This window comes from Malus domestica, chromosome 06 (genome assembly GCF_042453785.1).
Source record: "Malus domestica chromosome 06, GDT2T_hap1".
Classification (NCBI taxonomy): Eukaryota; Viridiplantae; Streptophyta; class Magnoliopsida; order Rosales; family Rosaceae; genus Malus; species Malus domestica.
In genome coordinates, this window is record NC_091666.1 from 26,212,285 (window position 1) to 26,239,180 (window position 26,896).

General features: G+C 36.0%; 2 protein-coding genes across 5 annotated transcripts; both read right to left on the reverse strand.

Annotated features, from left to right (window-relative positions):
- Positions 1 to 1,099: 1,099 nt before the first annotated feature.
- On the reverse strand, positions 1,100 to 5,639 carry LOC114825345 (uncharacterized). 2 transcript variants are annotated; one of them, XM_029103784.2, is made up of 7 exons: positions 5,325 to 5,639; positions 4,267 to 4,669; positions 3,998 to 4,154; positions 3,326 to 3,370; positions 2,695 to 2,857; positions 2,189 to 2,559; positions 1,100 to 1,837 (listed from the first exon to the last, which is right to left on the reverse strand). In XM_029103784.2, the coding sequence occupies exons 1-7, from the start codon at positions 5,532 to 5,534 to the stop codon at positions 1,519 to 1,521; spliced, it is 1,668 nt and encodes a 555-aa protein (XP_028959617.1). In that variant the 5' UTR covers positions 5,535 to 5,639; the 3' UTR covers positions 1,100 to 1,518. The 2 variants fall into 2 exon arrangements, with proteins under 2 accessions (XP_028959617.1, XP_028959618.1); XM_029103785.2 differs by having other exon boundaries at positions 4,267 to 4,677; positions 5,325 to 5,629.
- Positions 5,640 to 6,455: 816 nt separating this feature from the next.
- On the reverse strand, positions 6,456 to 13,771 carry LOC114825346 (protein MEI2-like 1). 3 transcript variants are annotated; one of them, XM_029103786.2, is made up of 15 exons: positions 13,121 to 13,771; positions 12,313 to 12,498; positions 12,057 to 12,102; positions 10,920 to 11,258; positions 10,111 to 10,487; positions 9,836 to 9,994; positions 9,591 to 9,707; positions 9,358 to 9,509; positions 9,170 to 9,252; positions 8,671 to 9,090; positions 7,930 to 8,584; positions 7,671 to 7,755; positions 7,517 to 7,585; positions 7,229 to 7,408; positions 6,456 to 7,041 (listed from the first exon to the last, which is right to left on the reverse strand). In XM_029103786.2, the coding sequence occupies exons 2-15, from the start codon at positions 12,388 to 12,390 to the stop codon at positions 6,883 to 6,885; spliced, it is 2,919 nt and encodes a 972-aa protein (XP_028959619.1). In that variant the 5' UTR covers positions 12,391 to 12,498; positions 13,121 to 13,771; the 3' UTR covers positions 6,456 to 6,882. The 3 variants fall into 3 exon arrangements, with proteins under 3 accessions (XP_028959619.1, XP_028959621.1, XP_028959620.1); XM_029103788.2 differs by having other exon boundaries at positions 13,226 to 13,706; XM_029103787.2 differs by having other exon boundaries at positions 13,100 to 13,239.
- Positions 13,772 to 26,896: the final 13,125 nt, after the last annotated feature.

Sequence of the window (26,896 nt, forward strand, 5' to 3'; positions counted from 1 at the left end):
TCAAAAGCCACTAAAAAGGCCAAAATATAATGGAAAAGAAAAAGAACCAAAAGAAACCAGTTGGACGAGCATTTAAAACTGTTCGTACTCAAAGATGTGTAGGAGTTTCTACTCAAAGATGAGCAGGAGTTCCTGCTCAAAATTGTTTGTGCCAATTCATAAAACCTCGTGTTTATTATTGGAATTGTTCATATTATAAATCACTCTAGAGATGATTTGTATAAAAAATGAATTGATAAAAGTATTACGAACCGTCTATATATTTGATATAATAAATTGACCACACGGCCTTTATTTTAATTTATTTTTGCAGAGATGATAATTGCATAGTGATTCATAATATAAATTGTTTTGATCATAAGCAAAACTCTGATTTGAAAAGTATTGAGTAGGAGCAGTCAAATATTATTCTTTAAATACTGAAAAGAAATAAGAGAAATGCAAAAATCGTACAAAAAATACCTCAGAAAAATTAAGAAATTGGGACTTACCAATACAAAGGAGAGGAGACTCGAAGCGTCTCAGGAGAGTTAGAAATTTTTAGGAGTCGCACAATTTGCGTGTGGGAGAAGGCATTGAAACCCCTATGGTACGTGTCACTATGCGCTTTCCACCAAAACTAATTTTTGTCACTAGAAATGAATATAACCTACATAAAACGGGTTAACCACCACCGTGACTTCTTGTTAAATAAAACAATGATATGAGTAAGCGTCATAAAAAATGCTACATTCACAAATAAAATTAATAAATACTTAAAAATTTTGATAATTGAGTTATGAGAAAATTTTACTAGGAATTGGCAATACTTGTTTTCATACATAACAAGAATAGCCAAGTTGGTTAGAGCAATGTTGATCTCTTGCACTCATGCTTAAATTATCTTCCCGTACGCTTTTTTAATACAAGCGATAGGAAGTGGCAACCTGCTCGAATAATGAGAAGTGTTTCTAAAATCTTAACTGAGGACCCATTTCAAATAGGGTAATGTTATCCACACACCCATCTTTACATCTGATATCTTCTAAATTTTCAGCCGTTGGATCGAATAAATTAAAAAAAAATCAATGAACAAAAATCAATAAAAACGTGAGAGAGGTTAAAAAGTGCTTAAGTACCACAACATTTCAAATAATGCAGACTTTGGACTGCCGGAATATCCATCATCCGGTCCATGGACCCAATGTTGTAAATGAACGACATGTCGTGTAAGAGATGATGGTTACAGATGATTTCAACAGAAGCACATCAAAAATGAAGGCGGCCACTGCGTACTTAAATCCACAAGTATCATATCTTCCATTTCCTCAAAGAAATTTGCATCTAACACACTCACAAATCAAAATTCACTTAGCAGCAACGTCCCGTCGAAAAAACTACTTACAATTCTCCGCCATCTCGACAGCATGTCTACACTCGATTCTTACAAAAATGCCCTACGTAATGTCGTTACTCTTGAAAACAAGTAACAGATCTTTTCCGGGCCAGTAGTATCAGCTAGCTGGAACGTTGTACCGTCTACGTGGTTTTGTGTAGACCAATGTTCAAATCAGAAGATATGGAAATGAGAAGGGGGCATGAGTGGAGCCATACAGCTTTGAAAACCCGTTTCTGATGAGCACTTATAGACTGAGAAGGCTTGTTGGCATTGTATCTGATATCGAATATGTGGATCAATGGATCTGCGGTACCAGATGAGATGTATAAGCCGTCGGGAGACCAGGCCTGATTGATCAGAGCTGACTGAGATTCACTGCTCTCTTGCTTCCACCCAAAAGCATGGATTTCTGTTTGCCTCAGTCTGATATCAAATAGTCGGAGCTGCTTCTCATGCGTCCTGCGTGTTATAAACAGGTTAACATTAAAAAAAGTTCATATAAATATACATAGAAACTGTAACTGAAGAAAAGCCTTCGTCCAAAATGTATACATGTATTAAGTTAATCAAATATATGATTAATAATAAAGTATAGCAAGGCAACGGCTCTTCCAAAAGACTGCTGATGGTTAATAATATAAATACACGTCAAAAACCATGAGGCGTCTTCACAAATAATATGAGGCAGCATACAAATGCATAAAGTGAACAAAACGGGATTCGGTTCTAGGAGCACTGACAAGGCGAATATCAAGACAGCACACGTATTGATGATATGAATATTCTGGATGAAAAATCAGTGTTTCTCACCCTGATTGAACCATGAAGAGATTAAAGTCGCAAGGATTTGGCAAGACACTCATGCATTTACTTTCTATCTGATGCTTAAACTCTGCTCTTCCCGTGTTAGCGTCAAACCCAACAATTCTCTTGTCTGCTCCAGCTGATAGTATCATCTGCTTTTGGAACATCCCGGCTACTCCCATAACAGCAGATGAATGCATATTCCTATGCAATGTCTTTGGTTTCCATACATTCTCCGCATCCGTCTCTTTCCAGATTATAACAGCATGATCACTACCACCAGTGACAAAACAGGTATCCTCCCAAGGGGGAAAAACTATGTTGTTAATGATCCCTCTCACATGAGGCTTATCTTCAAAGAAAGTAACACGACCTTTCTGTAAATGCACAAAATGCGAAGAATCAGCATGTCAATTCTCTAAATTTGGAACTCATGGGCAGAGGGCATGCTGCTCAAACCTCAGTGTACCCCACACGCAATTGCAACAATTAATTTTAAACGTAGCCCTTACCCCTTGTGTTATATTTAGATCTAGAACCGATACTTGCGAGTCACCACCATCAGCACTATACACAGAAAATAGTCTGTTTCCATCAGGATGCCAGGCAATATCTTCTGGCCATCTCCTGTTTGGGGATACACAATCAGTAGAACTAAGCCGAGAAGCACTAGACCTGCAATTAAAAGAAACAAAAGGGATGCCTACTCAGTTGTGCAAAGTAGAAGTGCATGCCTGGAAATTTGAGAGCACTGCTTAAGACCTGAGATGGAAAATTGAAACTGCAAGAATTTACAAATCCTGAGGTCATGGCACGAAGATATAATCACAGTTTTGCCTTTCAAAACAGATCAAGGAATAGTAGCCACATAAATACCCCCACCGGTTTTTGAAACAAAGAGATACTGCACCTCCTTAGTCAATTTAGGACATACAGTCCACCAACAGTCAGAATACATCTCTATCAAAGGCATGCAATCATATAACTATGCTCGGATACATGCTTTTCCTAATATATACAAAAAATAGGAGAAAGCTCGACTATATGACCTTATGTTCATTTTGATTTACTTTATGTTGCTACCGAGAACACAATTATGAAGTTAAGAAATAATAATTTAAAATGATGAGATTTGGACATTACCCCTTGGACTGAACTTGCCAGAAGTTGACTACTCCATCCAAAGCACTGCAAACATTCCAAAGCACTTGTTAAAATTCATCATGTTTGCTAACGTTTGATGCATCTTGTAGTTACTAGTTGTAGCCTTGTAGGACAAAGTAACCAATATACTTCAAGCTTTCTTTTACACTTCAGTTTCAAATGTAAATTCATTCCATTGCCTCTTGTTAGGCTGCTTACACAAATTATTTTGTATCTCTTAATAACTTAAAATTTCAGGATAAGGATTCAATTTCGTTTAACATAGTACAAGAGAATACTACCAACTTATGAACAAGAAAGATACATTAGTTCCGAAGCAGGGCCATAATCTATAATTAATAGTTAATACACATTAATATGTGCACAACTACCTGAAAGGGATAAAGTTATATGATATTTTGAGAATTTGATATGTATGTTACAGATTTAAAGTTAGAGGCTAATTCACACCCAAAGACAACTATTAACCCAAAGATCTGGACACAGGAAAACACAGCTTAATCTTATAACCGGAGGAAATAAATACACCCCCACTTTACTTTCCCCACATATTAAAAGGTGAAATCCTGAAAGAGTGAAATAAACAGAACAGATATCATGGATATTGATGATAAGTGAAAAAATGTTAATTACAATAAACATGTTAATTACCTGGTCACAAAAAGCTGATCATTCACTGGGCACAAAGAAAGACTTCTCAACTTTCTCTTGTGCTGACTTGAGATGTGACTGCTTGCATAGCAGTTGATTTTACATGGTTGAGAGCTAGTGTGAACCAATGGCACTAATTCTTTGTGTTCTTTCTTTTCTGAAATACATATAACTTTCGCATCAGACACAAAGAAAAATTGAAATATGTGACCTAGAGACAGACAGTCAAGAAACAGAATAAGGACCCAATCAACATGCTAGAGTCTTACCAAATTTCCGTTTTGTCCCTTTATCTTGAACTTCAACTTCCTGCTTTGAAGAATTTCTATAAGATTTGTCCCCTTTCATTCTGTTAGCACTAACAGACTGACTAGAAACCGATGGACTTGCTTGAGCACTAGAACTAACTGGAGCTTTCCCACTAGACCCTGCCACCGTTGTAGGATGGGAAACTTTTGGGCCGACAGCAGGAATGAAAAGTTCTGTTTTGGATTGATGCTGGTGTCTAGAAGAACCTTCATATAAATGGATAGGACTTGTTGATCTGCACTCCACCTTTACACTATTCGTTCCAGTACCGGGTGAACTCCTAGTTGACCCTACTCTGTCTTGGCGTCGAAGTCGAGCCAACTTAATTTCAGTATCAGTTAACCTCCTCTCTGCTTCCCCAAGCTGCATGCCTTTTCCAAATGAACAATTAGTGGATAACTCCCTTCGGAAGGCATCTCATAAGTTAAAACACATAGAAACACTCACCACTTCGAGCATATCTGAAAAATTGTATAATGGTCTTCACTTGATGATTTTAATTTGCAGCAATTACGATTCATGACTTCATATACAATGAGTTTAAACAAGGGCATTCGGCTAATAAATGAACATCGAGGAGCAATTCCACACAGTAAAGCAGTGTTTATGATCAGACTCAAAACCAACAACCTTTTTATGAGTTTTCGATTTCTAACTTCATCTCAAGAACCCTATAAAGATTTTTTGGAGTGTGATCAAACCCAGGTGCCCATTTGCCATGAGATAAGTTTAGGGCATATGTAATTAATCAATAAGTCAGTACTAATCAAACTTTTTATTCAACTTGGGTAAGTCAGAATGAGCAAAAAGATTTAAACTTTAAAGCCTAACAAGCCTTGTAGCAACAGGTTAATCAAAAGCCATAATTCAAAGTTCATAACTTTATAGCAACAGCAGCATACGAAATGAAAACAAACAAACAAACAAACAAGCAAACCAACATTTACATAAAAACCCAAAACATCACCATTGAAACTGACCAAAAACAATAGAGAGAGGGGGGATGGTGGGGTGCAACCTGAGTTTTGTAATAGGAGACGCGGTTGCGAAGGTGGTGGACTTCGCGGGTGCGATGCTCGATCAGAGCAACAAGGGCTTCTTCTTGCTCCTGTCTGCTATCTGGGTAGCCGTTCTCCTCCTCCGCCATCTTCACCTTGTTTGCTGCTTGTTCGCCGCCGCCGTCTATGATTTCTACGTCCTCCGTCTTGGGCTTCTTCAGAGCACTCATTCAATAGTTATTTGTCTTCTGTAATCAAATATTTTGGGGCAGTAGGAAACCTTTGATTCGGATTTTAGGCGGCCTGGATATAACAGTTTGAGTTTTGCCAATGAAACCCCAATTAAATTTACGGAATTTCAAGGAAAAATTATATTTTTACATTAAAAATTATAGTTTTATTTAAAATTAGAAAACTTTGTCTTTTAACGACAATGACAAAATATAAAAGGTAAAGTTAATAGTATCATGATTGACTTTTTAATGTAAAAATGTAGTTTTTCGTTAAAATAAACCGTACCAGGAGTTTTTCGTTAAAGTTCAATTTTAAATAACAAATTACATTCTTTAAGCATTAGATGAATTATAAATTTGATATTAAAAAAATCTTCTTTTTTTTTTTATTGTTAATGACTTAACATGGTTGATGATTCTATTTTGGGTAGACAAAAAGAAAACGATTTATATTTTATCAAATGTTAAGGATTAAATGATGACTTTTCGAAGTGCCAATAACATACTGAACATAACATCTTGGACTGTTAATTTGATTGGTATTTTTGCGTAAGACATGGGGCAATATTACAACTTCCAAAACTTATTATGCACTCAGAGAAATTGAACTTCAAAACTGCGTGATGATTTATTTATAGCGCACAGCTTCCAAACGATCAATGGCGCATCTATTTTTCCTTCTTCACTCCTATTTAGTTCGTACGTAGATTCTCATTTGATTTATTCTAACATGAATGTGCAGAAAGAAATTTAATAAAAAAGAGTGTTCGGAAATCACTTTCCTTATGGTGAATGTGTTATCTTTTAACAGAGGATGATCCAAGGGAATTTTATCCCTCTGGGATTCCAAAAAAGAACTACCAAGATACAAGAGAACATTCAACAAAAAGATTGCAAGAGGCCACACTCAGATAGAGATAGCATCAAAGCATCACTAGAATTTAAAAAATTTCAGCAACTGGAGTACTCAAAGTAAATGTGGGTCTCCACCATTGGCCAACTAGAAAAAAGGGCCCACATGGGTAAAAGGTAAAAGTAAAAACAAGGTAAAAAAAAAAAGCACAAGGTTCTGCGAGTGCCTGCCTATACACTGAGACATTGTTCAACAAACAAGACCCCAAAATTTTAAGGTTGTCATGACATTCTCTGTGTCTCCATAAGTTGGCTTACTTATGAAACATCAAGAGAAAATACCAAACTGTTGTGTGAAGTAACCCTCTCGGTTTTAGGTGACCGAAACCTAGTAGAAGCACTCCTCTATAGTCAAAACTGAAGTCAATAGACCACCCCTGATGTGATGAATTGGAGTGGTTATGCTCGTTGTAGGCGGTATTAGGTTGAGTGGTTAGAAATCTGGGTAGAACAAGTCTTGCTCGGATTCCTTGGATTTTTCCTCTCCGTTTGCAGTTGCCGAAGGACTCCCGTGATGATGGTTATCATCGTAGCCAGCTGTTCGAGGTTTTCCTGGTCTTGACCGGATGTTGGTACCCATGGGAAAGGGTTCCTATTGAGAGAGACAAAAAGTACAAGGGTCAGTCTTGGTAATGGAGACATAATCAACCTGATGTAAGATTCTCTCAACCGAAAACCCTATTTACGATGACCTTCATCTTACTTAAGTTGGAAAAACGACAGCCTCATAGATTCGAGAAGGACCATACAAAAGGAAGGGGGAACTGTGGATATCTTACCGGATCACCAGCATTTGGACCCTCCGTGTGGAAGAGAATGGGACGGCAGCGTTTGTCCTCGTTCATTAAGCTTGAGTTCTGAAAATGGGCAATAAGAGCAGCTTTTCCCTGAATACGAGCATATGCAAGTGATGCCACCTTTTCACTGTTGAACTTCTCCCATTTTTTTCCATTGAATGCCTGCAACATATACACACGAAAATGTCATGAATACAAAAAGAATTTCTTACTCTGAGCAGATAAATTTTTTTTCATTTTGGCAAATTAATACATCTCAGTCAGGCAAACCTTATAGAATGGAACAATCTGATGAGGATCGATCATGTTGATGAATGCGTATCCCACATTGCATTTGTTCTGTGAAAGATAAACATGCAAACATTGAATTAGACCACAATAAGCCTTTAACCCGATAAGATGATAATCTAAACAGTTTCCTTGCCTTGAAGTCGATTGGCAAATAAAGAAAGTCATAAATTCCTCGACACTGCTCATCAATTGCAGCAAGAAGCATCTTTGAAGTGTACCTGTAATAACCGTTAACTAGTTTAGCAAAGAGGGAAAATCAATACATACAACTGGATACCAATTTATACAAATATTGCAGTTTTCAATAATCTTATCATACTGTAGCCCATGAGTATAAAGTGAAAAGATAAATGATGCAATAAATCAGAACAGTTGGGGGACAATATACGTACTTGTTGGGAATGTTCTTTATCATCAATGTGGTGCGTCTGTCTTCCCCATGGAGTATTCGTTCAATATCAAGCTCATATTGTCTCTTATCAGCATTGTTAGAGTTTGCTTCATTTCTTCGGTGAGACAGGCTTCTAACACCACGTTCGTTTTGAGAATCAAAAGAGGAAGGCATTGAATTCATCGAATTTCTACCGGGAAACATGTGGCCTATCTCCTGTGAAGAGCGCTGCCGGGTACTGGTAGTCATGTCCAAGAAATTTCCACCAGTAAGAGAGAAGAGGTTGAGTGAAGAGACATCCACAGGATGCATCTGGGGACTACCGGAAAAACGTGCAAAGCCAAGAGAACCCAAGTGAAGGCTAGAAGTGTCAGGAGACTCCCCTGAAAAGGCATGCCTTTCCCAAAGGGAAGGGTTAACAGCCGGAGCTGATCCTACATGGTGGTGCACAGGCGAAGTACCGCTCAGCATATGAGGTGGTGTCCTGTGGAATCCTGGCATTTGGGGAAAGTGATGCGCAGTAGGACCACTGATAAATGATGGTGAATTCTGCCACATCATGGGACTTGAAGGATGCTGCTGGTACAAGTTGGAGTTATTCAAAACATAGGGATGAGCATGAACCGGGCGGCTCCCATTTCCAGGAGATCCAAAAGCTGTGTAAGAAAGAAGAGAAATTTTAAACAACAATTTCACCAGAATAATGACTACGTTTACAAGTAATAATTTGGTTAAACAGTACCTCCTCCGTTCAGTTCCACTAGGTGACCATTTGCACTGACAGTGGACCTTCTGTCTGTTCCTTCTCTCATTCTAAGTCCCAGATTGCCATTCATGCTTCCGATAGCACCAGCAGTGTTGCATGGAATACCATGGGCTAAACTGTCATTATACTCAGGAAGCGAATGAGGATGTATGCCGGGAACACTCTGATTACCAAAATTCATGTCATCCAGAGACTGATCGGGGTCACGGAGGCTAAATTTTTTCCCTATAGATGCCCCTGTCACTGGAGCGGGCAAGGTATCTGGAACACTTGAACTCTGATGAGATAAAGCGTTTTCAATAAATGTGCTCACAGGTGAACGGAGTGCAGAGTGTAAGCCCAGGCCAAATCCATTAACCATGCAGCTTGATGTGACCACTCCAGGATGAAGTGTTGCTGTATTAAAAGAAAGGTATCCATTTTATAACAAGATAAACACAATCGAAGCAACCATTCTTAACAAACAAATTCATACGCTTGGTGCCTGTTGATAAACTGTCAGACAAGCTATGACAAAATTTGAATTCATCTTGCTCCTGCTCGGAAACTTGAGCCAAACTGCAAAAGGAATGTTCTTTCTTACAAAGGAGAAAATTAAGAATTTCAAACTTAATTGAGAATCAGATATATTGGTAATCAACAGTACGAATAAATTATCAATACCCCCTCCTTGTGCCCCCTGGACGGCTGGGTTCAAGCTTGATCTGCTTCCCTCCAATCTCACTCCTATTCAATGCATGGAGAGCAGCTTCTGCAGCTCTAACATCATAAAACTCTATGAACTTGTTATGTGGCTTGTGTGGAGTCTCACGGATCTGGAAACAAAAATAATAACCACATAAAGATACTAAGTTCTTTCTTCCTCTTAGAAGCAAATCAAGATATTAGCGGCTTACTTCTTTAATTTCTCCATAAGATCCAAAAGTTTTAGAAAGCTCGTCATTAGAAACAGAAGAATCAAGGTTGAATAACACTAGCGTTCCTTGGTTAATATCTTTATCAGAAGGATTGTCCTGACATATTGGCAAGTATATTAGCATGATTGGAACACAGCAACAGGAGAAAGTATAAACAAGACGGGAAGAGCAAGATCGCGAATCTAGCATATACAACAAAAGTGAATGGCAAGTGATCATCGTACTTTGGGTATCGAATAATGTATGTCAAGCTTCCTACGCCTCAGTGGCTTACTTTGAAGTGCTCTTAGTGCATTTTGGGCAGCCCTTATATCATAATAAGAAATCATAACAAACCCACGATGCTTGCAGGCTGTGTAAAGTGCCCGGATGTCTCCATATTGCTAACAGAACAAAGTAAAATTGTCATTTTAGCTGGCTTGCATGGACTGTCAAACTAAAAAACTAAAATAAAATATATGATAGAAAAATTAAAAACTTGAAAAGGAGGTATAAGCACCTCAAAAAGAGCCTTCAATTCCAAATCTTCAATGTTGCTATTAATATTGCGGACAAAAAGTGTTCGGGAAGGGTGTTCTCCAAAAGGGTGTTCACCCGCAATTGAGCTATTATAAACCCCTTGATCATCGCCTTCCAATTCCATTCCACCACCACTGCTAAAGAGATCAAAATCTTCAAATCCATCACCAATATTAACATGAGCCTTATAACCCGGCTCATCTGTCATGCCAGAAAACAAGTCATTTTCATCTGGAAGGAGATTTCCAATTGTTTGTGCCTCAATTTCTTCAAGAGATTCAAAGGGCTCTTCCTCATGTTGGTAAGCACCGTTGTTAGTAGATTGATGAGAAACAAAATCACTCCTCAATAATCGCACTGCATGTGAAAATAGTCAGCTTAAGTCAACTCAATCAAGACGTATCCCAACAAATGCAAATGTGAGACTAAACATTAGTACATACATAGAAGTAGAGAAGAAATTAAAACGTGTGTTATGCATAGACATTAAGTTTAAGAAAGATTTTGGACCCAGATAATTGAAACGCAGAAACTTTATGCAAGAGAATATTTGAGATCAAAACTTGTTAGACATAGCATTGAAATCTTCTTGTGCGAAAATCAAATTTTGCATGTTCTTTTGCATGCTTGTAATGGATGATAGACGTAGAACTGCAGATTAATATATCTACTGATGAAACTAAAGAGTGTATGGTAAACATAAGTATCTGATATGAGAATACAGAAAGTAACATTAACCGCATGCAACAAATAGAAAAATATTTAATAGACTTTAAAAGGAAAACTTACACTTTCTGCTAAAAATTTCAGACAAAGAGCTTGAGAACAGGCTACTTTCATGATGGGCGCCATTAATAACAGTTTTGCCACCAACCGAGCTATAAGGTGTTGGCTTTGCGGACAAGTCTGACCACAATTTTGGTTGGTGATCCATAGGTTTCCACGAGGCCTTGGAGATGTTGGGCACCCCTCCACCGATGCTTAGTCTTTCTGTTTGCTCCCCAGCCAGATTGGATTGTGGCAGATCCAAGTGATCCACCGACTGTGCCCCATTTGGTAAATACATTTTAGATGGCATTGAAGATCCCAACTTGCTGCCAGGTGTCGGTACCATTCCACCGACTCCCGCTGAAGGACAATATTTACACAGGAAATTAGTAAAAGTTATGGTTTCTTACCGCAGAATGTATCAATTCAAATTTCAAATTTAGAGTATGAGCATGGGTCAAGGGTATAGTCTGAAATCAACAAAAATACAATTTCAAATTTCCATAAAAAACATTAAGGGTTGTTTTGTATCGTTCTTGAATCCAATTTTTTGTTTCTGAAACTAATGAATATTAAAAGTAATTTAGCTGTTTCATCATTTTTTAAAACAAATTGGATGCAAAAAGTATACCGAACATGCTCTGGCATTCAAAACTTCTAGCAGAAAAGGTAACCATAACAGAACCAACTCGTGATCCATGGCACATTTATTTTCTTTCAATCAATAGACTTCCAAGTTTAGAGCGTTAAACAATTACTTTATAGAGCAATAAGAACTTCTGTTGTGAAGTTGGGACTTCGGACAGCCAGTTGTCATCCCTTTGACCTAAGTGAAGACAAATACTTCTAAATCTTTGGATTGTTTTATCACAACTACTATTTATGCTCATTCCCCACTTTACGAGGCATGATCTAACCATATAGACACGTGTGGCGATTCAAACCTAAGCATTGAGTGAGAGAGACTGGTGAACTTAGCACCACACCACACGTCACAGCAGTTGTTAATAAGTTAGGGGAATTTGTTTGGATGGAAAATTATTTCAACAGGTAATGTGGTATAACTAAACCCCGAGAACCACCGAAAACAGAAGATAACCAGACACGAAAAATTAGCTAATAGACTTTCTCAGGCAAGTTTCCTAACAGGATGCTTACCTTGGTAATCGGACATGGTTTTCAGCTTCTGAAATCCGACTTGTCTCTGGCGAATCAAAGTTGGCAAAGCGATATATATTAAGAACAATGGCAAAAAGGTATGATGTGCTAAAAATGGGGCAAATAATTTATGACAGAGTTAAGCAGGGTAAGATGCCTAATAAACACCAGTGCAAAATGTTGAACGAAACGTTGCGAAAACTTCACAAAATAGTAAAAATGGAACAACTTTCTTGGTAACAAGACAAAGAATTACCTCAGCAGGAAAAGGGATTTCATCAAAGAAGTGGGAAGTGACAGATACACCCCTTTGATCCATTATTTCAAATGGCATCGTGCAGCACTCCAAAACCAGAAGTTATTACCAAACAAAACCGAAAAATGTAGTAAATTTTCGAGCTTTCTCAATTGGCGAATTTGTCTATGTTGCATGACTCGTTACCTGAAAATTAACAACAACAGCAACAATTAAAAAACTAAGATGATCCACTTCAGATTATTAACCATAAATTTCGAAAACGAAATTGGGAACGGCATTTAGAAATTCAAGGAAAAACAGAGATCAAATTACACAAAGCATGAAAATTTACTCATTAGGCTCTAAAAAATTTAAGATCTTAAGATATTTTTTAATCCTTACAACCTCAGGGAGATGAAGGAAATGGGGAAAATAGTAAGAAAGTGAAAATGTTTGCTTACCTACCAACAACCAAACACAATTGCCCCATTTGGTTGCAGAGAAAAAGATGGGAAAACATAATCAAAATTTAATAATTTGGTTTTCCTAAGTTCTTCAGCAACCTAAAATGCATCAAAATTGAAGTTTAACCCCTTGAAAAATAGTGAAAGTCTAAGACCAAAAGATCTGGAAGAACATGAAAGCAGTTGGAGTTTAACCCTTTAAATTTTTAACAATATTCATAAAAATGAACTCAAAGTTTCAAAATTCAGACAGATTAGAGGAAATTAAACAACGAATTACAGACCCAAAAAATGGTCAAATTCACAAAAAATTTGAAAAAAAATGAAGAACAAGGTCTGACCCAGTAAAACAGAAGGCTCACCGGTACAATTGATCACCACGTCCAAAATTCAGCTCCAAAATTCAGACAAATATGAAACTTTATTACAAAAAAATTGAAACTTGTAAAACAACAAGATCTCAGCACCTCTGCATCTGAACCCTCTTCTTCTTTTGCAGCATTGCAAGTTGTCAAACACACCACAAGATTGGAGAGAGAGAGAGAGAATATAAGAACAAAAACCCAAAATTCTCTTCCTTTTCTTCTGTGCTTGCTTCTACCTAGTCATTTTTCCAACCCAAAAAATAATAATAATAAAGCTTGTAGCCGGAAAAGGAGGGGAATTCCGGCGAGGAAGAGGGGTCGCGCCTGTGGGTCAGTCACTGTAGAGGAAAAGAATCAATGGAGGAAGCTGTTTTTGGATTTGTTAAACTGAAAACGTCGGAGAGAGGAGAGAGAAGAGGTTGGCTTTGTGGGTTTGAAATAAAAAGAAAAAAAAAGGAAGGAGAAGGACGAGGAAGAAGACAAAGACAAGAGAGAGAAAGAAATGGGCGCGGGCTTCTTTGCGTGTGAGGAGAGAGAGAGAGAGAGAGAGAGAGAGAGAGAGAGAGAGAGAGTGTGTGTGTGTAATGTGTGGATAAAATCAAACGAATAAACATGAAGAAATGGAAACTGAACTGAAACACACAACTCAAAAGAGGGAAAACCACGGGAGGCTTTAAAATCTGTGGGGAGTGCCAGAGTTGGGTTCAGTTGTCTTGGACCGGATTGGATAGGATTGGATTTTGGACAAACAAAAATAACCAGTCCCTCACTCTTTCTTCTTTCCTTCTCTTCCCAACCAGTTTTGAGTTTTTACATTGCAGCTTTTGTTTTGACCTTTTGTGAGAGAAATTTTAAATTACGCAGAGAACATATTTCAGTACACTAAATGTAGTAATACAATTGTTAAGTTTTTTTTTTTTAAGTTTCCAACCATTATATTATTACACGGTGTACGGGGATACGACTCATTTTCCACCATCACTTTTTACTCATGTTACTTGGGTACTACTTAGCTTGCTACTTGCAAACTCGGTTTCTATTTTCTTCTCTTTTTGATAATCTAGTGATTACTATGTAACTCATCTCTACACGCGAGATATATTTGGAAGGAGAGTTTGAAACTATATTTAGATTCCACCTAGATTATGCTTGAACGAACCTAAAACATTTGTCGCAAAGTTAGTTTGAGGAATAACATCGCACAAACTTTAATCCGTCAAATGATCTTTTAGCCATTAAACATTGTAAGTGTCTCTAATATGTGCTATCGCATATACTTGTGCTACATGTGCATTTTGAATCGAATAACTCGAGGCTTCTAATAAATTAGGAATGTAATTTTTTAATCAACATTTTATCCTTGCAAGGGAAAAATATTGTTTTAAATGACTTTAGAGAGAGAAAATTCTTTCTATTGGCTTAACTGTATGCTATGAAATGAAATGTCCATCAACATAAAGCCAAAATACGAAATTATATATTTACCTAGTAGTTTTTTTCAATTTCATATCTTGATGCACAAACGCCATTACAAAATTACTTTTAAAATTGAAGTTTTGTTTTGCTTTAGAGTACTGGATTACGGCATAGTTTCACATGTTGCGGATTATGAAGTGATTGAATTTCTAATTGTTAGGATTGAAGTTCAGTTGACTTTTGAGTGCTGGATGTGTTCTCATGTTTGCCATACCCAAAGATCGACTGATACGGTGACTAGTAGATTAGCCAAGTTAGCATTTTTTCTGTTTTGGAATCATTTTTGTTTGAGGATTCTTCAAATATTCTAAGATGACCTATTTGAAGTTTGTATCACTTTTAAAATGCTAATAAAACCGTTATTGTCACGCTTTGAAGCTCGTCGCTCTTATAAAGTAAATTATTAATATACCATTTAATTATGTGAATTGTTATTGGCACTGCAAAATTATCATTCTACACTCCAAACTTTCTATATTTAAAAAGAAAAATACACTTGTGAGTAGTGTAGAATAAGATTTTTAGAGTGCCAATAACATTTTCCTTAATTATTTGCCATATTAATCAATTTTTTTTAAAATATCAAAAAAGAATATGTTTTTAATCATTTACCCTAAAAGACATGCATTTGAAAACTGGAATATTCCAACAATTAAGAAAAGGTTGTCGACAGGCAAAGTATATGGATTAATGGATTTGTTAAGCCACTTAGTATTACGATTAGTAGTATTCTTCTTCGCCTGTAAATGAGAGATTTTAGATTCGATTCTCTTCAAACGAGAATTTAAACTATATTATTGCTAACCATTATGAGTCTTAACACACTCTCTTACCTTCTTAATCTATATAACGGAACCTAAAAAAAAAAAGTTTGTTAATTTTTGTTAGGAAAATTGAAATTAAACGCATGCAAGAAATGGTATATTTTGTTATGTTTTGTCTTTCCCTAATCGTATAGGTCGAGGTGTCGTGTACGAAATGTTTTGGTTTCAAGAATAATTACAAACTTCACCTATTAACCTGTCCTAAACATTCAATGCATGAAAATACATACAAAAATTTAAATTAAATTAAATTAAAATATGCTAACAATTGTCTCCATATTAAAAAAAAAAAAATATATATATATATATATATATCAGGCTGTAGATGATGATTTATCGGATTGACAGAAAATAATGATTTATGCACTTTGATATATGTTCGATGTCTTCTTATCCTCCTAATAATTTGCAATTAAACTTATTAATGCAATATTTGTTCTTCTTCAACTCATTCGATAAAACAATCGAAAATCGAAATACGTGTGCGAATTATAGATTAGGCTCTTCTGATTAAACTAATTAATCTTATATATGTCAGTGCCTGATTATCTTAAGGAAAATAAAGTACAGATTTGCAGCCAATTTGGATTTACTTTTTCAACATTATAGTAACCAATCACATGGCAATATAGCCAATCATTTATTTTCTGCGTCTTTTGTCCTTTTGCTTTTGGTGTTTCCTATTACTTTAGAAAATTATATTGCTTTATACTAATTTACAGTTACACTAAGATGATGTTATCTACACATTAATATTTAACTTTTACATATTCATCTTAATTTTTTATTGTCGTATCGAATGAATTGAAAAATATTAATAAACAAGAATTAACAAGAGTCTGGATATTAAACAATGAAAGTTGATTCAGGGTTGATTTGGTATTGCTGTGCTTTGAAAAAAAACTGCTATGAGAATAAGCGGATGTGCTGTGAGAATAAGCGGCTGTGAAATAAATCAGCATAGTGTTTGGTAAACTTTTTTGTAAAAAGTGCTTTTGGAAAAAAAAAGCAGTCTAATAGTGGGTCTTTTCATTAAAGAAGCACTGTAGCTCCGTGTGCTTTGAAAAAAAAGCCAGTTTTCCAAAGCTGCAAATAGCAGCTTCAGCTTTTTCCTTTGATTTCAGCTTATTCTCACAGCAGCTTCCAAAATAAGCCCTTTTTTTTCAGTTTACCAAATACCTAAAACCCTCACAGCTTTTTTTTATGGGTGCTTTTTTTTTAAGCATCTCACTCCCAAACTAGGTCTCAATCTCATTCTAATAATCCGAATGTTGCCATGATAATTTGGATCTTCACATGCAATTTTTCTTCAAATAGTATGGAAGTATTTAGTAGTCCAGATGTTGAACAGTGAAAGTTAATTCTAAGCAATTAAACATTAAAAATTGTTTAAAAAGTTGGACGTTCACATGTAACCTCGTCGCCGGAGAATTATTAAAAATAGAACCCTATATTTTATAAGAGTGTAATGTGATTTTACACTCCCAATATCCAAATGAAACTTTTGAATTTTTAATCAAATGATCATTAACCTTTTAATCATGGTTATGCCAGCTAGTTCCATTCTCAGCCAATCAACAAATAAAATAAATTATCTTCTTCTATTATTGTTTGTTTATAAGTACGAATGTCAAATTTTAATAATGGTGCATTGTTAATTACTATACTTAAAATATTGTATCCATGGCCTATGTGTTTATTTTGGACTTAAAGCTGGTTAAGCCGCGCCGCGCCGAGCCGAGCCGAGCGGGAAAGAGCAAGTGATTGTCCACATGGGAGAGACCAACACAAATTTGGTGGCAAATCAATTTATTGGATTGTTAATAGATACCCATTAGACTCGTTTAATTTGATATTACTATAATGTATAGGTGAGATTGTTAGTAGCGAAAATGGTGTAAAACAAAATTAAACTAGATGGATACTCATTAATAACCTAATGAATTAATTTGTCACATTCGGGTAGATCATTTGAATGCATGAGGTTTTGGGGAAGTATCACACAAAAACAAAGTTACGTCGTCATAAAAATGTTAATTGTAGTTAGATATCAAATTCATTGCAAATCTATATATAAAAAAATTATGTGAGTTAGACTCGATATCCTAAAAAATACTATATGATTCTTCAGATGTTTAATTAACTGGTTTTAAACTTGCTTAGGTTTAATCTTTTTGAAACTTTTTATTTTTTGTGTTTCATTATTTGTATTTTCATAACTAAAGAAAGTTTGTTCAAATGATTTACCAAGATATGATGTTCTGTGTTTGAATTTCTCTTTTTTCAATTTCATATGGAAGTTTCTTGATGCAATATCACCCAATTATTATTTTGTCATTCATGTTTATCTAAATCTATGCACAACTAGATTGAAATATAATATTATTAGTAAGTTTTGCATAAAATATAATATACAAAAATTATATATAATACTTGATGAAAATGTTGATATGGTACAAGATGTAAGAAAGAATCAAAGTCACCATCATTGACGAATTGAATTGGGTATCCAAAAGCTCATATTCCCAATATTTTGAGAATATCAAGTTGTCACGTCCTTAACCATAGTTGGCAAGCGCACATCACAAAAGAATTTCATACTCATATTTCACATAACACGTCCTGGTATCGATTTTTGACACTGATGAATAATACGATAGTGACCATGGGAGGCTAAAATACTGAAATACTTTTACGAGTCTTCCTAACCCCCATAAGGGTGGACTATCTTGGCGAAGCCATCAATTAGTCTTTTTTTTTTAGTATATTGATAATTTTTACACTAAAAGAAGAGGAAGTTCGGTAAAGCCACACAATAGGCAACTAATTTGGTATCGAATTCGCCATCCACGAGATTCGAACCTAAGACCTCTCACTTTCAAATGAAAATGAATACCACTAGACCGTAGTATTGAGTGACAATCTCTTTTTTTAGAAGAAAAAAAAACACAAGATAAATGATAAGGAGATTCTCTCCAAGTTAGACTCTCCATTAACTCTCTATCACCTCATAATTAGCCTCAATTTCCGTACCAAAATTATAAAACATTATATCAAAAACATGAAGTATCAAAGAATGTATAAATGATCCCACTTTTGAGAGAGTCTACTTTAACATTTCTTAATATCACAATTCACCTATGTGACTTGTGTGCCACATGATGATCATCCGATGATGCAATTAATAATCACTCAAAAAAATTATTTGTTATAACAAAAAATAATAAAGTTTTATTTTTGAATTATCATACTACATGATTCTTTTTAGAACACCATTATTCTTAACAAAAAGAAATAGTAACAGGGGGCAATAACTCTAACCACCAAAATTATTTAATTAACTAGATAAACTCACGCCACTTAATACTATAGTCTAGTAGTACTTCTCTTCACTTGTAAGTGAAATGTCTTATATTCGATTCTCGTTAAACACGAATTTGAACCACATTATTACTTACCCATTGTGAGGCTTAACCCACTTCCTTTCTCCTAGTGTAAATAATATTGTTTGTTAAAAAAAATAAAAAAATAAAAAAACAAGACAAACCCACATGAGAAATGCTAAGGAAATAAATTGATTGGTGTATAAAACTTTTGATAGGTCCTTAAAGCTTCTCTTAGTGCTTAGTGTAGATAATATTCTTTATTAAAAAATTAAAACAAAAAAAAAAAAAAAAAAAACAAGACAAACCCACATGAGAAATGCTAAGGAAATAAATTGATTGGTGTATAAAACTCTAGATAGGTTCTTAAGGCTGACACGTGGATAACATCTCATCGAGTAGCCACAAATATGAAGACGGAGCAGGATGGGTCCCGCAGGGGGTACATCCTTTTTATTTCTTTTCAAATCGGCAGACTTATTTCTTAAGAAACATCATTTCATTACTATACTACACCCAAAGACAATACGAGTAAAAAGAAGAACAAAATTTCCCCACAATTTCCAACTTTTGTGTTCTTTTTGTTTAATCCACCTCCCAAAAATAAAAAAAATCCCACAACGACTCATATTATCATGGTGAGAAATAAACTTGGAATTGAAGATGATAAAATCACCGAAATTAACAAAACTGTGTATCAAAAGTAAATAATGTGTCAATAGCTCCACCTTTTAAAAAAACAATAATCATATCTGAACTCGTTTTACTAGAGCCCCCAAAAATAGCCCGACAATTGAATTTTGTTTCCCTATAAGTCATCTCTAATTGTCAGTCGCCTTCCTGAAAGACTCAAGTTCAATAAAATTGAGTAGTAGACGAAAATCCATATCTGCACAATTCGAAAAATATAAAAGGACGACTGCATTTTTTGGCCCCTCTTATATTTTCTATATTATTTACCCTATTTCTTTTTATTTTCTTGGCTTATCTTCTCATGCTTCCATGCAAGTTTAGAAATTTTTTGAAACATTAGTTCTAGAGTGTAAAAGATACAAAATAACAATGTCGGAGTCAATATAGTGTGATTGGGTGCTGACTTCAATAGCTTCATAATTTTGGTGTATATTATTTGTATATTTGTATATGACCCCTTTACACAATTACGACAAACTGAAAGTGAGTCAAAATACTGAACTACAAATTGTTGCTTCTTTTGTACAACTCCCTCCATACAATTACTTGTAAATTTTCTTCTTCTTTCCTTTGTCATTCTTCTCGTATCTCTTTTGTGCGATCTTATGATACGCAATAAGTGTTTGATAAAAAGCCTCACTCGATAGTTCTGGGCAAAAATCTACAAAACGTAGCATAACTGGGCAGATACACACCATAAACTCGACGAAATAATCCAATAAGGTTTTTTTGCCCAAAATTGTGACCCTATTATCATTAAATTATGGCTCCGCTAGTGCACAATAGGATGCCTACTTATTTGGTACGAAGGTGAGAAGGAATTACGGACGTATAAGTGATATACATTTTTTAAAAATTTATTCGTTTGAGGAACTAATTTACTCATACATTATATGTCGATGAATTTAATTTAAACAAGTTTGCCGCGTCAACATCGAATGTTTGACATTGGCTCAATTGTTAACCAATCTAGTGTCAAATAATGTTAAATTTTAATTCGTTAATTCATGTGCATTGTGTCACGTCGAAAAATTACCGCCTTATTTGATGGAATTAGAAGCTACTAGCAACAAAAGAGAAGAATAATTTTCTATTTATTATCCGTTAAGGTCAAAAGTTTGTGCTTGATTATTAATTCAAGGTCTAATTTGAATTTGTACAAATTGTTAGGCAGAATTTTGGCTGTTAGAACTCCACTTCAATTTTACCCATATACAAGAGATATTAACAAGAACACTAATTCAATCAAATATTCATTCACGCCTTTGTCAACTTGAGTACTGCTAGGTAGACTACATTTTAAATTTATATAACTGGTTGCAGGCTAAAGATCTTCAACTCAATAATTGAGCTGAATTATTTTTCATAATTGCTTATGATTTGTTGTGAAAATAAATAGCTATACAAAAAAGGTAAGTATTTGGTGAACTATAATGCTAAAAGTTCTTATAGCAAAAAAAAAAAAAAAAAACGGGGGTATGATTGTCAATATGAAAGTTTCATTAACTAGTACTGTTAACATGCCTCCAATGAAAAAAAATTGTTTTTTTAGAAGCATGTGTAGAGTTATTTCTAACACACCCATACCCAAATCGAGGTGTGATGGCTGCCACGTGAGGGTGACGTAGCCATGTGCACGGTGCGGAAGTGATAGCGTTGCAAAAATGTGAGTAAATAAAAACCAAACTAACTAATTTACACTATACTATATAAGTGCGAGTGAAGATATTTAAGTATAGTTACACTTATTCAGAGCGTAGGTAACCTAAGTGCAGTCTAGCATGTCAAGTATTAATTATACAATACCACAGAGATGATCCTACAATATTTATAGTCTGTCAGAACCGCCGTTGACTCCTCGTAAGCCACCAACAAACACACCTACCTAGGACCTGGAGGGGCGCAAAATAAAAAGTGTGAGTGGGCAAAAACAAAGTTTTTCAAAACCATTTCTCTTTCCAACGGTAATAATCCCTCGCCGTAAAACCTATATAGTTTCCCAGAAAATAGAATACATACATATATCAAAACCATACTCGAAAATAGTGAAATCCAGATATATGCCATGTCAAATATCTCAGCATAATAATTAAGTAAACCAGGTGAAGTAAACCAATGTACAGTGATATGTCAGCCGGATCCACCTAATGTGGCATGTACAGATGAACCTATAGCTCATCAAGTATGCCTGCACACGAGTCAGAACCACCTAGTGTGGTCTGTATGACAGGGCTAGGTGTAATAAGTACGCTCATATGCTATGATCACGTGAAGACTGTGCGATAGATCGCGGGTCACCTACGAGTCGGAACCACCTATTGTTGTCTGTACGACAGGGTTGTGCACCAAACTTGGATCCAAGGTGAGTGTGCAATGCGGGAGGTGAACATCACATGAAGGATTGTGCCCTGGCCATGGACGGGAGCACTAACACCGGAGTGCCAGTTTATGAGCTCTAAATGCATCTATGTATAACCATCATAATGCAACTCACAATCAATAACACATATACTCACCTGGAACTTACCTGAGCGTCCGCAACGTCAAATACTAACATACATAACTACTAATGCATATTCTAAAATATAAATCATTTGACATGGCATCTAATCGCAAAATCATTTAAATTAATTTTTCTGGGAAAAACGTAAGGCATATATATATACATTAAAAACCAAAAGCCCACTCACTGGTATGTGGTAGGGTCGTAACCCCCGAGTCTCACCTGACTACGTTGGTCATTCGGAAACGTCTCACCTATATGTGAGACAACTATTTTAACATTAATTTTAAGCACATACTCAAAACTATGTAATAACTTCTCATATTTTGCTCAATTGAGGTGTTTGAATATACCATCGTGGCCTACTTAACACCACGAACATCCCCATATTTTTAGAAAAAATTTCCGATGTTTCACGCGCCAGCCAAGGCATGTGCCTAGCACGCTGACGATAAACCTAACGCCGTTAGGGAATATTTAGTTAAATAATAGAATATTCCGTTAAATATACCTGGTGCCGTTAGTAATATTCCATCAAAGTTGACGGAATATGCTCTGTCTTCTCCGGTGGTTCACCGGAATTCGTCGCATGTCGCCTGTTTCTGGAAAATCTTAAAAACTTGATATCTTCTTCATTTTTCAACCAAATTTCATGAAATTTACACCAAATTGAAGCTCTGAACGAGTAGAACACGATCTTACCTTTCAAAGGTTCTAAAATCAATGGAATATGGTCGGTAAATCCTTCGACAGTCTAACTAGGCCTGCAACTTGATAAACCCAAGTGTCTCAATGTCAAAACTACTCCAAAATTGTTCCAACGTACCATAGAAGTTAGAAAAATACCTTCTTAAGTCTCAAAACTAGCTAAAACCTTTGCGATCACGTCGGAGAAATTCACATTCATCGCCGGAGTTCAGGTATCTCAAGTTCTACAAGTCCTCTCCTCAAACCAAGGGTACGGTTCGACTCGTGAGGTCGAAGGAAGCACGATAATGCTAACCTTACACTAGATTTGTGAAGTTTTGGGAGCTGTGAGCTCGAGTTGTACGGAAATAGAAAGTTCTAGAAAAGATGAAAGAGTAGGGAAGATGGAGCACGTGTGTGCATATGTGTGGGTCTTTGTCACAAATTGGGCAATCGAAAAGTTTTCTCGATGTGATTGAGCCAACGTTCGGCTCCCTTAGATCCCTCAATACCCACAAAATTATTCAACTTTAGATTGTACACAGTCTCCAGGGGAATCTTCTGGGGAGGACGAAGTGAAAACTGAATGGCATTGGCAATTGCTTCCCCAAGTAGAGCAATATCAGGGAAACTAGACTCAGCTGAAGTACGTGGCTCTCTACGAGGCGGCATGGTTCTGACAGAAGACACCAAAATAATTAGAATACTCACAAAATATGCAGGACTTCCAAACGAGGCTCTGCTACCAAACTAACACACCCCGACCTAAATCAAGGTGTGCTGGCCATCACGTGAGGGTGACGTAGCCATGTGCTCGGTGCGGAAGTGATAGCGATGCGAAAATGTGAATAAATAAAAACCAAACTAACTAATTTACACTATACTAATATATAAGTGTGAGTGAAGATATTTAAGTATAGTTACACTTATTCAGAGCGTAGGTAACCTAAGTGCAGTCCAGCAGGTCAACAGAGAGATGATCTTACAATATTTATAGTCTAACAGAACCGTTGTCGACTCCTCATAAGCCACCAACAAGCACGCCTACCTAGAACCCGGAGGGGCTCAAAACATAAAGTATAAGTGGGCAAAAACAAAGTTTTTCAAAACCATTTCTCTTTCCAACAGTAATAACCCCTCGCCGTAAAACCTGTATAGTTTCCCAGAAAATAGAATACATACATATATCAAAACCATACTTGAAAATAGTGAAATCCAGATATATGCCATGTCAAATAACTCAGCATAATAATTAAGTAAACCAGGTGAAGTAAATCAATGTAAAGTGATATATCAGCGGATCCACATAATGTGGCCTATATGGCTGAACCTATAGCTTATCAAGTATGCATGCACACAAGCCGGAACCACCTAGTGTGGTATGTACTATAGGGCTATGTGTAATAAGTACGCTTAAGTGCTACGATCATGTGAAGGCTTTGTGATAAATCGTGGGTCACCTATGAGTTAGAACCACCTATTATGGTCTGTACGACAGGGCTATGCACCAAACTTGGATCCAAGGTGAGCGTGCGGTGCGGTAGATGAACATCACATGAAGAATTATGCCCTGGCCACGAGCAGGAGCACTAACACTGGGGTGCAGGTTTATGAGCTCTAAATGCATCTATGTATAACCATCATAATGCAACTCATAATCAATAACACATATACTCACTTGGAACTTACCTGAGCGTCCGCAGCGTCAAATACTAACATACATAACTACTAATGCATATTCCAAAATATAAAGCATTTGACATGGCATCTAAATGCAAAATCATTTAAATCAATTTTTATGGGAAAAACGTAAGGCATATATACATTTATTAAAGACCAAAAGCCCACTCACTGGTATGTGGTAGGGTTGTAACCCCTGAGTCTCGCCTGACTGCGTTGGACCTCCGAAAACGTCTCACCTATATATGAAACAACTATTTTAACATTAATTTTAAGCACATACTCAAAACTATGTAATAACTTCTCATACGTTACTCAATTGAGGTGTTTGAATATACCATCGTGGCCTACTCAACACCACGAACATCCCCATATTTTCAGAAATTTTTTTCGATGTTTCACGCGCCGGCCATGCGCATGCACATACCTGGCACGCTGACGGTAAACCTAACGCCGTTAGAGAATATTCAATTAAATAATATAATATTCTGTTAAATATACCTGACACCGTTAGTAATATTCCGTCAAAGTTGACGGAATATGCTCTGTCTTCTCCAGTGGTTCACCGGAATCTATCGCCGGTCGCCGCTGCACTCGCTTGTTTATGGAAAATCTTTAAAACTTGATATCTTCTTCATTTTTCAACCAAATTTCATGAAATTTTTACCAAATTGAAGCTCTGAATGAGTAGAACACGATCTTACCTTTCAAATGTTCTAAAATCAACGGAATATGGTCAGAAAATCCTTCGACAGTCCGACTAAGCTTGCAACTCAATAAACCCGAGTGTCCCAACGTCAAAACTACTCCAAAATTATTCCAACGTACCAGAGAAGTTAGAAAAAATACCTTCTTAAGTCTCAAAACTAGCTAAAACCTTTGCGATCACGTCGGAGAAATTCACACTCATCGCCGGAGTTCGGGTATCTCAAGTTCTATAAGTCCTCTCCTCAAACCAAGGGTACGGCTCGACTCGTGAGGTCGAAGGAAGCACGATAATGCTAACCTTACACTCGATCTGTGAAGTTTTGGAAGGATTTGGGAGCTGTGAGCTCGGGTTGTACGAAAAGATAGAGTTCGAGAAAGGAGGAGAGAGTAGGAAAGATGGAGCACGTGTGTGTGTCCTTGTCACGGATTGGACAATTTTAAATTGCCATAATTTCTATTAGGCTGCAAGCTTAGGACCACCATTAGATCTAAAACAACCCTACCAAGTTTTTATTCGAACCCAAGAAAATAGGAGATGAAATAATTGGTTTGTTTCCTTAGCCAGCTTATACGTTCACATCACATCGTTTCAAGAGTAAAATTGTCCTTTCCACGCTTTCAGGGATAGAATATATTTTATTTCGGGACGGGTCGTCACAATTTCTGTTGTTTGGCCTCATAATTTTGAAAAAAAATAAATAAAAAATTCATTTACCAAACACAATAAAAGGTCAAACCTTTTTACGAAGCTGCTTTTAAAAAAAAAATTAAGCAATCCCAAACCATGTCACTAGGCGTCCTAACAAAAATCAAACATTTGATTTGAAAATCTAAGATGAGTAATGCTAGAGAGACTAAATTTGTAAACTAAATTACACATAAATTGATGATTGAAATTATTCATTGGATTATTACTTAAGTGTTAACATGCTTATTTCTCATTGTTGACATATCATTTAGCTTACAAATTTAGTCTACCTACCATTACTCAAAATCTAATATAATTTTGTTAATTAATTAATTAATTAACCGCTCATTTCTTTCTAAAAGTAAAACAAACAAACAAAAAAACTACTGTTCATAGCATATGCTTGAGTCTTGAGAGTGGAAGTTGGGCCACCACATAGCAGGCAAATGAGGCAGGGCAACAGGAGCTGCTGCTATGGTTCTGCAGCTTCCAACAGGTTTCCGGTAAATCGGACGGTCGTTGTGAAAGCGAAAGACAGGGAAACGCAGAAGGCAAACGGGTAAAGATAAAAGGTTCACGTGGTATGGGTGGCCTCCTGGCCGTTAGATCTACACCCTATTGTTCTTGCATGAAAGTGACATGCTAATCGGCATTATTTATGGCAACCAAAGCAAAACTGAAATAATAATATAAAAAAAGGATGTTACTTCTATCATTTCTAATAAGAAGGAAAATCTTTATTCTTCCCTGAGAGATGTTCGATATGTCTTTATCATCATCTAAATATTATCTTTAGAAAAAATTCATTCAGTTTGAAAACTATTTTGCCCCTATATATTTCGAACAAACAGATAATTGTAGTTATACGTAATATCCTCATGATGAATCATGAATTTAAGTGGTTCATATGGAACAATCGTTAATCGAATGTATTCATAGATGACCTTTAGAGATAATAGAGACAATAATCTATTTCGATTATAAAATTTGTATGATAAAATAAGGTCATGCGTGTGAGTTGAGAATGAGAAAAGTGTTGCCCATAAAAACACTAGAAAACAAAAACAAAAAGAGAATAATATAGATGGACACGTGGCAGGCCAAAGCTGTTCCTTGTACGTACCAACGAAG